Raw genomic sequence first — 14,978 nt, forward strand, 5'->3', positions numbered from 1 at the left:
GGCAGTAGTGTGGTCTCTTTATCTTGGCCACAGGATATTGACAAAGTCTTGAGTCCCCTAGAGCAGTGGTCGGCAAACTCATTAGTCAACAGAGCCAAATATCAATAGTACAATGACTGAAATTTCTTTTGAGGGCCAAATTTTTTAAACTTAAACTATATAGGTAGGTTCATTGTTATTAACTTAATTAGGGTACTCCTAAGCTGGCCTTTGCTAAAAACCCAAGGGGCCAAAAGAGCCGCATGTGGCTCTCAAGCCGCAGTATGCCGACCACTGCCCTAGAGGGTCTGTCTGTATTTCATCACTTCCCAGTGCCTCCAAACAGTGCTTTAAAATTATTATTTTGTTATTGTGTATTTTCTCCATAGTTCATCAATGTTGTTCCAGGAGAAGTGGGTGGGAGAAATCTTCCTGGAGACCTTTAGCAGCTGATCTGGTCCACCAAGGAGGAAACAAATTTGGCTCTTCAAACTACACAGATCTCTGTTTCTCATGCTTTACTCCAGTGTTGAGATATTTTTTTGAAAATAATGAATTCTAAAGTTCACTATTTTTCACAGCCTGAGTCAAGCCAATCCTCTCTCCCCAGCCCGCCCCACCCATACCATGTCTTTCGTAGTGATACACAGACTGTGGAGTGTCCAGACAGGCCCACACCTGCCTTCCCCACTCTCAGAGGCCCCGAGTGACAGCAGTGGAGCAGCATCTGTCCCGCCTACTGAAATGTTGTGGGCAGCATCTTCCCTGATTTGTAGTGATAAAGGGGAGAAAAACACCATGTTTGATATGTTTTGAGTGACTTACCATTTAGAATCACTGAATGGGTGTCACTTGGTGAAAAAATGCTTGTATTTTCTATTATGAAATGAATTCAGCTAATAGTTAAAACAACAACACTTACTGAAGAAATTTATCTTGCTATCCTAATGGAAATGCACATGGTTTTAACTTTTACTCCATAGCTCCGAAGTTGTGAGTCTGCTCACATAGAAACAAGATGACCTTGGTTCACGTGTCCTTGAAGTACTTACTATGTACCCAAACGTAATACAGAGATGTGACACAATTCCAACTGGAATGCCATTGAGGTTCTTTCTGAAACTTAAACAATTGATTTAAATTCTCACATAGAAAAATAAATACCTGAGAATAACAAAGGAAATCCATAAACGAGGAAAGCAAAGCCACTGTAATCAAATCAATATTTTATTCATAAGGAGAGAAAAAAGAAGATAGGAACAGAACTGAAAATCCTGCCACGGGTCTTGGGGAGTATAAAGACTAAATAGTGCTTTGGTCCAAGGGAAGTGCAGTGCTGATGTAATCAATGGGTCACGCACGAAGCCTGTCTTAGGTATGAACCAAAAGAAGTCCTCATTCTGCCTTGAGACACTTTCCTGAAACTTTCAGCACAACAAATGCTCTGGCTTTCTTAGGGGTCCCCTATATCTGGGTCAGGGGGTGCCCTGGCCTCCAGATTGGGAGACCAGGGTCCTGAGAGAGCCTCTGACAATAGATCTCTGACCAGCAGGTAAGCATCTAGACATACCTGAAGCTGCATCTTCAATTTCTGAGTGTCTCCCAGCACTGTCACCCCCACCTCCACTTTCCACCCCTCCCTGAAGAAGGGAGCTGGAGACCCTCTGCCACATGGCTTGACAAAGGTAAAGAGGGGTCTGTAGTGAGGTATTTCCCTGTTCCCTCCTATCCTATTTCCATCGTTTGGTCAGACTCCACAGAGAAGTTGAGGTTCATCTGAGATGAGCTGGGCTCTTTGTAACATTACATGGCACTGCCTTTTCAGAGGCCAGGCCAGGACCAACACCACTGTCTTCTGGTCCTGGTCCATCTCATTTCCCAAGGCCCCTGTCTGCTGGAGCAGCCCTCCACAAAGACCCATGTGACACAGACTCCTCCCATCACCAGGCAGGCTACTCCCTACAATGTTCACGTCACTCACCTACCACCTTTGCAGGTTCCCTTTCTTCTCTGCCTTCCTCCATTTAACACCCACACATACCTTACTGGGAACCCCACTACACACCCATATACTGGCCTCATGCACTCCTCTCCCCACTGTCAAGGAGAAGGGAAGGGGTTGCAGGTAAAGCTGAAAATCATCTTTGTTTTCCACAGTCAGAAGGCAGACATATGAGAGGGAACCCTAATTAGAACAACCCTAATCTACATCAGCTTTAGCGAAGTGCTCCTCCTCTGCCAAAGCCCCTTGGTACATCCTGAGGCCTCCATGTCCTTAGCCAGGTCTAAGGGCCACCTGCCTGAATAGGCCTGGCTCCTTGGATAACCCACCCCACTTTGCTCCTCATTCCTACCAAAAAGTTCCCACAGGACTCATTTGTTGTGATTCAATGGCATCTTTCAGAGGTGAATAAAAGGACTCCTCCTTTCTGATTCTCTCTTTCTACCTGCCTTCCCCCTTGAGCCAAGCAGCTGTCCTTCTCATGTCTCAGAGCTATTGCTATGTCCTGGCCCACCACACACAGTAGGTAACTTAAAGACTCACTATGCCTGCCCCTTTGTGGGCAAGGACATGGTCCAGGAGGTGTGAAGTCACCTGACCAACATCCCACACTGATTGACTATCATCATTTAAGGAGTGACTTCAGTGACCAGGATGCTGGGGGCGGGGCGGGGGGGCGGGCGGCGGAAGTGGGGAGTTACATGGAAGAATGAGAATGATATACCCTCAGGAACTTTAGTTCTATCAGGGTAAAGATAAAAACTTCAAGAAATGCAATGCTAATGCAATGAGAGGTTCCATATGAGAAAGCTGCTGGAGGCAGAGAGTAGAGAGGAGGGAGGGTCCAGGTGCACTGAAAGATGCGATGAAGGACCTGGATGGTAGCTGAGCACTCAGGAACACACACTTTCTTACCATCTGGAGACTGGCATGGTCAGTGACTCATGGGATGGAGAGGACACGTGACTGGCTGGAAACTGGGCACAGGGCTGAAAGGAGCTCGTAAGAAACAGCTGTCCCTCAGTGGAGTCCAGCATATGCTCAGATAGGTGCCCACTTCAGGAGACGTTTGTGAGATTCCTCAGATGCCTTCTGGATTCTGCGCAGTCCCTCCAGCCAGGACTCCTCACTGGGCCCTTCCCCAGAGTCTTGCCCCTGGATTATCTGCCTTCCCTGCACATCTCTGAACAGAAGGTTTTGCTGGGAGTATTGGTAAGCCTTGTTGCTGTAATGATGGCCTTCATTTTCCCACAGAACCCCCTCGATTTTGTCCATGAGCTCCTTCAGTTGGGACTCCTGCTCTGTCCCCTCTGCCCTGTTGTTGAAACCACAGTGGCGCCTGGCACAAAAAACATCCAGCTGGGCAAGCTCCCGGTTGTCAGTCTCTCGCACATACTCATCCAGAGAGCCACCATCCAGGTCTTCCTTCCGGGTGAACACCAGGATGGTATAGGCCAGGACTCCCACTCCAAAGACCTCCTGGAGGCGCCTGACCACCAACTGGTCCTCTTTTGTGAACCTTCCCAGCTCTGTCACCAGGAGCACCGCGTGTGGCCCTGGGGAGGAGAAGGCGATGGCTTCCCAGGAGCTCCTACCTGCCACTTCTTGTGGACCTCCAGGGGACAAAATATCGGGGGTGTCAATCACCTCAAGTTCCTTCCCGGCCCAGTCTCGGCTCTCTATCTGGAAGGTCTTGGTCACTGGTCTAGCACTGAGCTTAGACTGGAACACTTCCCGGCCAAGGATGCTGTTTCCTGTTGCACTTTTCCCACTTCCGGTTTTCCCCACAAGGATGAGCCTCAGCCTCTTTGGGGCTTGTTCCTTCTCCCTCAGATCTAGAAGCATCAAGAGAAAGCAGAGGGATTGGGGTTAGAGACTCACCCATGACCTCAGAGCAGACTGTCCTCTGAGGAAGGACAGATTAAAATCTGCACCTGAGACCTGCCCTGGGCTCACATTCCATTCTTTTTAATTTTTTTTTTATTGTGGTAAAATATACATAACCTAAAATGACTGTTTTCACTATTTTTAGGTGTACAACTCAGTGACATTGAATACCTTCACATTTTTGTGCAATCATCACTGTTAACGCATCTCAAGACTTGTAGATATTTAATATTTAAAAATCTAATGTTAAAATCACCCCAAACAGGGACTTGGAAGATGGCTAGCGGCAGGAAGGTAGGGAGGGAGAGAGTGTGAGAGAGTGAGGAACCCATAGAAGAAAGTGTAGACGTGTGTGGTATGTGTGTATGAGCTAGGGACAGTTAGATTCTGCAGGTCCTCCAAGGGGCTGCCAAACCAGGCAGTCTTAAACATGCACAAAGCAGACACTTCTGGGCGGCTGGTGCAGGTATGGAGATCACTCCATCTTGAAAAACAGAGCTGCTTGAGACTAGGATCCTGGCCTCAGACACAAACCAGGACCCTGCAGCCACTGGGGACAGAGAACTGAGACCACAGCTTCAGACCGACAAACACCAAGAATCCAGACTTCCTGGCAGCAGATTTCTGTGAGTCAAAGAGCCAATCCCCCTTCCCCACAGGCTCCTGGATAGCGCCATAGTAACTAATAGACCCGCCTCTCGCCCAGGCTGCAAGGCCCCTATGGGGAATCTGAGAATGCACACGGGAAGCAGCTCCCTTTTGGGGAATTTGGCATGCAGGACTCAGCCCCACTTCGGAGAATTAGGAATTTGAGCGCACAGGGCGCGCACGAGTGTGCGCACGAGACTCAGCGCCCCTTTGGGGAATTTGAGAACACACGTGGGACACAGCTGCCCTGCGGGGAATTTGAGAGTGCATGAAGCCCTAGCCGGTTTCGCTCAGTAGAGAGAGTGCATGCACAGACCCCAGCACTGCTGCTGGAATTTGAGAGACTGGAATCTGCTTCCCTGTAACGCAATCAGGCGAACAAACCAGAACCCCACGCAGGGCGGCACTAACACCTGACTTTGACTCTGGACAAGCGCACGTGGAAGTCAGGTTTCTGCAGCGCAGGCATGCCACAGAGATATTGTGCAACCCAATGAGCACCACCAACTTGACTCTGTTTCTTACCTTGTGCATCTGGGATCCCGGACTCACAGTGCATTCACACTAAGAGCCAGTGACTCCAATTCTTGGTGCATGCACACACAGGGATCCTGATTCTCAGCGAGAAGCCGCATGAGGCAACAGAGACTCTGACACTGGATTCTTGGTGCAGACACAGGGAAACTGACTCCTGGCACGCGCTAAGGGACTCATTTTTGGCACATACCAAGTGTGTGGTTCAGGCAGGGTCCCTGATTCTAAGTGCGCACACAAGACCACACAGAACACTGGGGACACTGACCCTGGGCAAGCCTGGTTCCCACCAACCCATGGGAGCCACACATCCTAGTGTCAGAGCACCTCAGTGAAACTCGGGTGGTGCAAAGTTCCCACAGCACACGGCCCAGGTCCATGCAAATTGAAGCTTGAACCTTCTGGTGATGGTCAAAATAGGGAGACGACACAATCCACAGAGGAAAGAAAATGAGGAGTCACCAAGAAAGGAAATTAGTGAAACTGAAGCATGCAACATGACTGAAAAAGAGTTCAGAGTAATGGTCGTGGAATTTATACATGGATGGATGAGAAAATCAACAACTTATGCAAGAACCAGGAAGAAATGAAAAGTGATATAGCTATAATCAAAAACACCATGGAAAGTTTTAACAGTAGACTAGAAGAAGCAGAGGACCGAATTAGTGAGTTAGAAGATCAGGTACAGAAACAAGCTTAATCTGAACAGCAATTGGAAAAAAAAATTAAAAAGCAGGAGGAAAGCCTAAGGGAGCTTTGGGACAACATGAAATGAAGTAACATATGTAAATAGGGCTGCCAGAAGGACAAGAAGAGCAGCAAGGATTAGAAAATCTATTTGAAGAAATAAAGACCGAAAACTTCCCGGATATGGGGAAGAAAAAAGTTACACAAGTACAGAGAGTCCCAAGCAGAATCAACCCCAGAAGACCCACACCAAGACACATCATAACTTCAATGGCAAATATAAACGACAAAGAGAGAATCTTAAAGGCGGCAAGAGAGAGACAGAGAGTTACCTACAAAGGAACACCCATCAGATTATCAAATGATTACTCAACAGAAACACATCAAGCTAGAATGGAATGGAAGGAGGTATATAAAGTGTTGCAAAGCAAAGGACTGAATCCAAGAATACTCTATCCAGCAAGATTAACAATCAAAATTGAAGGGGAAATCAGGAGCTTCGCAGACAAAAAAAGGCTAAGAGAGTGTATCACCACCAAACCAGCAATGCAAGAAATGCTAAAGGGAATACTGTAAAAAGAAGAAATAAACAGGTAAGAAGGAACACAGACACAAAAATAGATATGACTACAAACAAATACCTTTCAGTAATAACTTTAAACATAAATGGACTAAATGCTCCAATCAAAATACATCGAGTGGCTGGATGGAAAAAAAAAACATGACCCATATATATGCTATCTATAAGAGACCCACCTCAGAACAAGAGACTCACACAGGTTGAAAGTGAAGGGATGGAAAAATATCTTTCAGGCAAATGGAAGTGAAAAAAAAACTGGGGTAGGAATACTTATATCTGACAAAATAGACCTCAAAGTAAAGGCCATAACAAGAGATAAGGAAGGTCACTACATAATACTAAAGGGAGCAATTCAACAAGAAGATATAACCCTGATAAACATATATGCACCCAACGCAGGAGCACCAAATACATAACAAAACTACTGGAAGCTATCAAGGGAGAGATCGACAACAACACAATCATAGTAGTGGACTTTAATACATCACTGACATCACTGGATAAATCCTCGAGTCAAAAAAATCAGCAAAGACACAGCAATCCTAAATGACTCACTAGATCAGATGGACTTAACTGACATCTTTAGAACATTTCACCCCAAAGCCATGGAATATATACTTCTCAAGTGCACATGGGACATTTTCAAAAATAGACCACATATTGGGTCACAAGCAAAGTCTTGCCAAATTCAAGAAGATTGAAATCATACCAAGCATCTTCTCAGACCACAATGCCATAAAATTAGAAATAAACTATAATAAAAACAATCCAAAAATCTCAAACACTTGGAAGCTGAATAGCATGCTATTAAATAATGACTGGGTTACCAAAGAGATCAAAGAGGAAATTAAAAGCATCCTGGAAACTAATGACAACAAAAACACAACAATCCAAAATCTATGGGACACAATGAAAGCAGTCCTGAGAGGGAAGTTTATAGCTGTACAAGCCTACCTCAAAAAACAAGAAAAAATGGTAGTAAATCATCTAACTCTACAACTCAAAGAATTAGAAAGAGAGAAACAAGTCCAGAGTGAGCAGAAGGAAGGAAATAATAAAGATCAGAGCAGAAATAAATAACATAGACACACAAAAAATAATACAAAAGATCAATGAAACCAAAAGCTGGTTCTTTGAAAGTATAAAAAAGATTGATGAACCTCTAGCCAGGCTCACCAAGAAGCAAAGAGAGCGGACTCAAATAAACAAAATCAGAAATGAGAGAGGCAAAATAACAACAGACCCCACCAAAATACGAAAGATTGTTAAAAAATACTATGAGCAACTCTGCTCCAACAAACTAGACAACCTAGAGAAGATGGACATATTCCTAGAAAAATACAACCTTCCAAAACTCAATTGGGAAGATTCTAAAAATCTCAATAGGTAGATAACTATGGAAGAAATTGAAGCAGTCATCAAAAAGCTCCCAGCAAACAAAAGCCTGGGGCCAGACGGCTTCACAGGAGAGTTATACCAAACATTCAAGGAAGAACTAAAACCTATCCTCCTCAGACTATCTCAAAAAATCCAAGAGGAACGAACACTTCCAAGCTCCTTCTATGAAACCAGCATCACCCTAATACCAAAACCAGAGAAAGACAACACAATGAAAGAGAATTACAGACCAATATCCCTCAAGAACATAGATGCCAAAATCCTCAACAAAATCCTAGCAAATCGGCTCCAGCAATACATCAGAAAGATCATACATCATGACCAAGTAGGATTTATCCCAGGAATGCAAGGATGGTACAGTATCCGCAAATCAATAAACATGATACATCACATAAACAAAATGAAAGATGGAAATCACATAGTCATATCAATTGATGCAGAAAAAGCATTTGACAAAACCCAACACACTTTCTTGATAAAAGCTCTCTACAAGATGGGAATAGAAGGATCATTCCTCAACATAATAAAAGCCATATATGACAAACCCACAGCCAACATCATACTCAATGGACAAAAACTAAAACCATTTCCCCTAAAAACAGGAACAAGACAAGGATGCCCACTCTCACCACTCCTGTTCAACATAGTACTGGAAGTACTAGCCATTGCAATCAGACAAGAAGAAGAAATAAAAGGCATCCAAATTGGAAAAGAAGAAGTAAAACTGTCCTTATTTGCAGATGTCATGATATTGTACATAGAAAACCCAAAAGACACCATCAAAAAATTATTAGACTTAATAAATGAATTCAGCAATGTAGCAGGATACAAAATTAATGCCAAGAAATCTATGGCAATTCTTTACACCAATAGTGAACTTATAGAAATAGAGACTAAAAGAGCAAACCCATTTCCCATCACACCAAAAAAATTAAGATACTCGGGAATAAACTAAGGTGGTAAAAGACCTATGTGCAAAAAACTACAGGACACTGATAAAAGAGATAGAGGAAGACATTAACAGATTGAAGAACATACCGTGTTCATGGATTGGTAGAATCAACATCATCAAAATGTCCATACTCCCCAGGGCAATCTACAGATTCAATGCAATTCCCATTAAAATACCAATGGCATATTTCACATATCTAGAAAGAACTTTCCAAAAATTCATCTGGAATAAAAAAAGACCCCGAATAGCTGCAGCAATCTTGAGAAAGAAGTACACAGTAGGTGGGATCTCAATACCAGACATCAAGCTGTATTACAAAGCCACTGCTCTTAAAACAGCCTGGTACTGGCACAAGAACAGACATATAGAACAATGGAATAGAATAGAGAACCCAGAAATCAACCCAAAATACTATGCCCAATTAATATTTGACAAAGGAGGCATGAACATAAAATGGAGTCAAGATGGTCTCTTCAACAAATGGTGTTGGGAAAATTGGACAGATACATGCAAAAAAATGAAACTGGACTACCAACTTACACCGTACACAAAAATAAACTCAAAATGGATACAGGACTTAAACATAAGATGGGAAACCATAAAAATACTAGAGGAATCCACAGGCAGCAAAATCTCAGACACATGCCAAAGGAATTTCTTCACTGATACTGCTCCTAGGGCAATGGAAACTAAAGAGAAAATAAACAAATGGGACTACATCAAAATACAAAGCTTTTGCACAGCAAAAGAAACCATCAATACAACAACAAGAAAGCCCACTACATGGGAGAACGTGTTTGCCAATGACATCACCGATAAGGGTTTAATCTCCAACATTTACAGGGAACTCATACAACTTAACAAAAGGAAGATAAACAATCCAATCAAGAAATGGGCAACGGACCTAAATAGACACTTTTCGAAGGAGGACAGAAGGAAGGCTAAGAGACATATGAAAACATGCTCAAAGTCACTAATTATCTGAGAGATGCAAATCAAAATTACAATGCAGTATCATCTCACACCCTTGAGAATGGCTATCATCAACAAATCAACAAATGACAAATGTTGGCGAGGATGCGGAGAAAAATGAACTCTTTTGCACTGCTGGTGGGAATACAGACTGGTGCAGCCACTGTGGAGAACAGTATGGGGTTTCCTCAAAAAACTAAAAATGGAACTCCCATTTGACCCAGTGATCCCGCTTCTAGGAATATATCCCAAGACACTAGAAACACCAATCAGAAAGGATTTATGCACCCCTATATTCATAGCAGCACAATTCACCATAGCTAAGATTTGGAAACAGCCTAAGTGCCCATCAACAGATGAGTGGATTAAAAAACTGTGGTATATCTACGCTGCTGTAAAAAAGGAGCTCTTACCATTTGCAACAGCATGGATGGAACTGGAAAGCATTATGCTAAGTGAAATAAGCCAGTCAGAGAAAGAGAAATACTACATGATCTCACTCATTTGTGGAATATAATGAGCAACATAAACTGACGAACAGGGACAGATCCAGAGGCAGAGAAGCATCGATCAGACTGCCAGACCTCAGAGGGAAGGTAGGGGAGGGTGGGTGAAAGATCAACTAAAGGACTTGTATGCATGAATATAAGCCTAACCAATGGACATGAATACCAGGTTGGAGAGGACATGAGTGGGGGGCGGGGGGGTTGGAGGGTTAATGGAGGGATGAGGACACATTTGTAATACCTTAATCAATAAAGACATTAAAAATAAATAAATAAATAAATAAATAAATAAATAAATAAATAAATAAATAAAATCACCCCAAACAGAAACTTTGTGGCAATGAAACAATAACTTCTCATGCCTACCTTCCCCAAACACCTGCTAGCCACCATTCTACTTTCTGTCTCAGTGAATTTTACTATTCTAGAGACCTAGAATAAGTTCCTGCAAATTTGACCTTTTGTGTCTGGTTTATTTCACTTGACATAGTGTTTTCAAGGTTCACCCATACTGTAGCATGTGTCAAAATTTCCTTCTTTTTCAAGGCTGAAAAACATTCCATTATATGGATGGACCACATTTTGTTTATTCTTATATATGGACATGAGTTGTCCCCAATATCCACTATTGTGAATAATGCAGCTATGAACATTAGTGTACACATGACTATTTAAGTGAAAGTCCCTGCTTTGACTTCTTTGGGGCATATATCCAGAAGTGGAAATGCTGGATCACATGGTAGAATACCACATTTTATGTTCAGTTTTTGAAACTTCTTTTCAGGGTCACTTGTTCTCACCAGACTGTAAGATTAATTGGCATCGTGAATATGTCCTTCGTGAATATGGCACCCTGAGCTTTCCTAGGTATCCCTGGGTGGTGAGGATAGAAGTGTGTGAGTCTGTGTCCACGTCTTGTCCCTGAAGTGACTGACCACATCACCTCCTTCAGCTGTTCCAACAAGAAATATGGGGAGTATTGGATCTTTCAACCAGATCCCGGGGTCAATAGCACAGAGGCACACTGGGGTCACATTCTTTGTCTATATGCTTGAAATTTGGGCCAGATGTTCCCACCCAGCTGAATACAGGAACTATTGGTCAAGAGAAGACTTAGAGATGCCAACTAATATTTAAAATCTGATGTTAAAATTTTAGAAATGACTGGGGCTGAAGGACAGAAAGAGAATTCCATCTCCTGGGCTTTGCAGTCACAGACCCAGAGCACATAAAGAGGTCCCAAATGGCAGCTCTGGTTTCCAGGTCTGTTCCACATTGAAGACATTGATATGTCTCAATGACAGAGCCCTAACTCTACCTCATAGAGACAGGATTAGGATCCTTGGCTGGCGGACACCAACCAATTCTGACTGTTGACTTTGGCTCCCTCCAGCTTCCCCCACTTGGCTTTGAAAGGAATGAGTGAATGGGTGGGAGTTCCAAGGAAGCAAGGAAGGTGGAATGTTCATTCCTGCCCTCCCAGCCAAACTGAAGCTGGGTGAAGACAGTACCAACTCCCCTCTGGGCAAGCCTGGAGCCAGTGCAAGCCAAGTACATCACTCAAATGCTAGAGAGGATTTTAAAAGTAATATTTAATTTTGATTGCCATGAGAAAGGGAAAATGTGTTGGCATGTTTATTAATACTGCTTGCTTCCAATGGCTTAGGCCATTGAAGTCCATATAGTATAAAAATCATTTGTGTTCAAATACATGGTGAATCATAAATAATTTATCCTGGCCAGGAAAATGGATGGATTGCGAGCACTCCTAAACTCTGTCTCCCTGGGTTAAATGATGAAGTTGAGCCCATGACTGTTAAGTACCTGACCCCAATGCAAGAGCTTTTGGTGGGAGAACCCCTTGAGAAGGGCCAGCCCAGTTCTAAGGCAGCTGCTCACTCACGTGGTGCTTTGCAGCCTTTCTGAACCTCAGTGCTCCCACATCTGAACCAGCAAGCATCCACATAGGGTCTGTTCGATTGCAAGCCCCCACCAAGGTGAGTACAGGTATCCCTAGGTAATTCCTGAGTATTTTTTCTCTGTGTCCCTCTCCCTCTTCCCACCTTTCTCCCACTGTGCCTGTTGGGGGCCTTTCCCTCTTATTAGGTGGGTTTAAGCAAGGCCCCACCCAAGGGCCATCTGCTGGTGCAGCTCTGAATGGGCTGCACTCTGCTGCCTCTCCCTGCACATCACAGCCCGCGTCCACACCTGCCTCAGGTTCACGTACACTAGGAAGTCATTTTACCTCCAGACACATCTTGTTTAGGATGCTGGGCCAGCTCTCCTGAGGGATTGTCTGGGACAATCAGCTCGAATTCTTCTTCCTCCACCTAGAGAAAATAGTATGTCTGATTTTTTAACCAGTTCAGGAGGCACCTTTCTCTTGTCAGAAGAAAGTTTTTTTACATTGCTTTGTGGGGAGGGGTATGGCTTTAGTGAGGAGAGGGGAGGAAGGTCTGAGACACTATCTCCTTTAGAGACCCTGCTTCTCTCTCTCTCTCTCTCTCTCTCTCTCTCTCTCCTTTGATGTCTCCATTGTAAGTTTAAGCAATTTCATGGAGAAGGTGCAGATGGCCTGCAGCCCTAGGAACGGATGGCGTTTGGATGGACAGAAGGTCCTGGAGCTGTCATGTGAGGAGGAGAAAGGAGCAGAGACACAGAAGCAGGTCTGACAGTGTCCTGGGAGCAGTGGGAGGATGTGTGGCCAGAGTGTTCAGGGCGGGAGCAGGACACTGTGGTGAGGGGCTGGCTGGGGGTGCGGTGGGGTCCTGGTGCCAGGATGATCCCTGAGGAAGGCCTGGCAGTGAGGATGGCAGAGGGCTGAGAGGTGGGTGGCCGGGTGCTGTGCTAGAAGGCCAATAGCCTCAGCACAGGAACTTCATGGCTCCGGGACAATCCTGCTGGAGCCAGGAGACCTCAGGGCCCCCTCCAAGGTCACACTGTCTGAGCCTCAGTGTCCCCTAAGTGTGAATGCTGGACCTGAACTAGATGTCCTGTCATCCCTATAACATTCCAGCACATTTTATGACATTTTCTATTGCAAGTCCTAGCCTTTGCAAAGAGGGCCGTGTCACCCGCCAGAAACTCCCATCATCCTTCAGGTGAAAGGGCAGTGCACCCTGTTGCCACCCGCACCTCCTCACCTCAGGGACTAACATTGTTCCCTGTTCCAGGTGTCCATGCTGGTATGTGGGTTTGGGAAGGAAAGTGCCAGGACACACAGGACCTTGGAGACCTTCACAGTCAGGGACCATCTCCAGATGAAGACTCTGGGGTGTGGGGATCCCTAACTCGCAGGCCCCTAGATCCAGCCCTGAACAGTGCCTCACACCTTTGCCGCACTCAGTGGTTTTGTCTCCAACATAGAACTCTGAGCAGATACATCGGCCTGATATGTTTCTCGAGAAGAAAGTGAGTTTCACGGAAGCATCGATCCCATATAAGCAGGGTGTTTTCCCAGGGCACAAGGCGTACAAAGTTCTCCTTTATAGTCACAGCCCTTTCTACTATACCACAAACACACACACTCACAACACACACACACAACACTCACACAATACAACCACAACACACACATACACACAAACACACATGCACAACACATGCATACACACAAACATAACACATACAGAAACATGACATATACCACTCACACATACACTCAAACACAGTACACATACACCCACAGGCATGGAAACACAAATATACATAACAAACATGCATACACACAAACATACACATAGAAACATGACACACACCATCCACACATATACACTCAAACACAACACACACACTCACAAATATACGAACATACATATACACAACACACACACATGCACACAAACATAACACACACAAAAACACAACATATACCACTCAATAATATACTCAAACACACATACTCACAAACATTCAAACACAGAAATACGTATTTACCCAACACACATGCATACACACAAACACAATACTCACAAAAGCAGAGCACACACCAGCCACACAAAGAGGGTTGGCTAAAAGTAGGTTTATAGTTATGAGTACACTAAACAGCTTATTCTTGTATTACTTTTTATTGTATTATTTTCCATATGAATAACTGTAAACCTACTTTTGCACAACCCTGTATACACTCAAACACAGTGCACACGTATTATACTCACAAATATATAAATACGCACAAGCTTAACACATACAAAAACACAATACACACAACTCACACACATACACTCACAAACACAACGCAAACATACGTACACAAAATATATACAACCATGACCCACAAATACACACAACACACAGATATACTCAGAGACTTACCATGTGCTCCTGTGAGTTCTTGGCTTTTCCTTTTGGGGTCGACACATTGTAGGTGTCTGGGGGCCTTGACGGGAGGAAATCGAATAAAGCACTGTAGGCACTGGAACAGAAAGACAACATTGCTTATATTTTTTCAGCAAAATGTGACCGAAAGCTCAGCTGAGAACTGCTCTAGGAAAGCGGCTGTCTGCTGTGGTGGAGAAGCAGGAAGTGGGAGGGAGCTCCGGGGCCAGGCCTTCCTGAGTGAGAACCTATGCTGTGTGCACTGTGCAGCCTTAGTGATATAAACAGGAAGAACAAGAGCACGAGACTGTTATTATTTTTATCCTGACCAGCACACCCAGAATTTAGAGGCGGAACAAAAGGCAGCAGACCTTTCAGAAAATTTTATGCCAGGGCAATAATTTTCAACCTTTTTCATCTCATTGTACACATAAACTAATTACAAAAAATTATATATGTTTTGCCAATCTGACAAAAAAAATAGGTGTCATTTTTATTCATTCACACCAGATGGCT

The 14,978-nt window shown here is 44.0% G+C and overlaps 1 protein-coding gene across 1 annotated transcript; it reads right to left on the bottom strand.

The window, feature by feature from the left end:
• Positions 1 to 1,185: 1,185 nt before the first annotated feature.
• Positions 1,186 to 14,678, bottom strand: GIMAP6 (GTPase, IMAP family member 6). Its single transcript, XM_079786240.1, has 3 exons — positions 14,460 to 14,678; positions 12,391 to 12,475; positions 1,186 to 3,816 (listed from the first exon to the last, which is right to left on the bottom strand). Exons 1-3 carry the CDS (start codon positions 14,577 to 14,579, stop codon positions 3,023 to 3,025), a joined length of 999 nt encoding a protein of 332 aa, XP_079642366.1. The 5' UTR covers positions 14,580 to 14,678; the 3' UTR covers positions 1,186 to 3,022.
• Between the last annotated feature and the right edge of the window lie 300 nt (positions 14,679 to 14,978).

The sequence above is a fragment of the Cnephaeus nilssonii genome (genome assembly GCF_951640355.1).
Source record: "Cnephaeus nilssonii genome assembly, chromosome: 12".
Classification (NCBI taxonomy): Eukaryota; Metazoa; Chordata; class Mammalia; order Chiroptera; family Vespertilionidae; genus Cnephaeus; species Cnephaeus nilssonii.

Coding starts and splice junctions, on each gene's coding strand:
- GIMAP6 (XM_079786240.1), bottom strand. CDS start 14,579: ATGTTGTCTTTCTGTTCCAGTGCCTACAGTGCTTTATTCGATTTCCTC. Junction 12,476..14,459: donor AGAACTCACAGGAGCACATG/GTAAGTCTCTGA, acceptor TATTTTCTCTAG/GTGGAGGAAGAAGAATTCGA. Junction 3,817..12,390: donor TAAACAAGATGTGTCTGGAG/GTAAAATGACTT, acceptor TGATGCTTCTAG/ATCTGAGGGAGAAGGAACAA.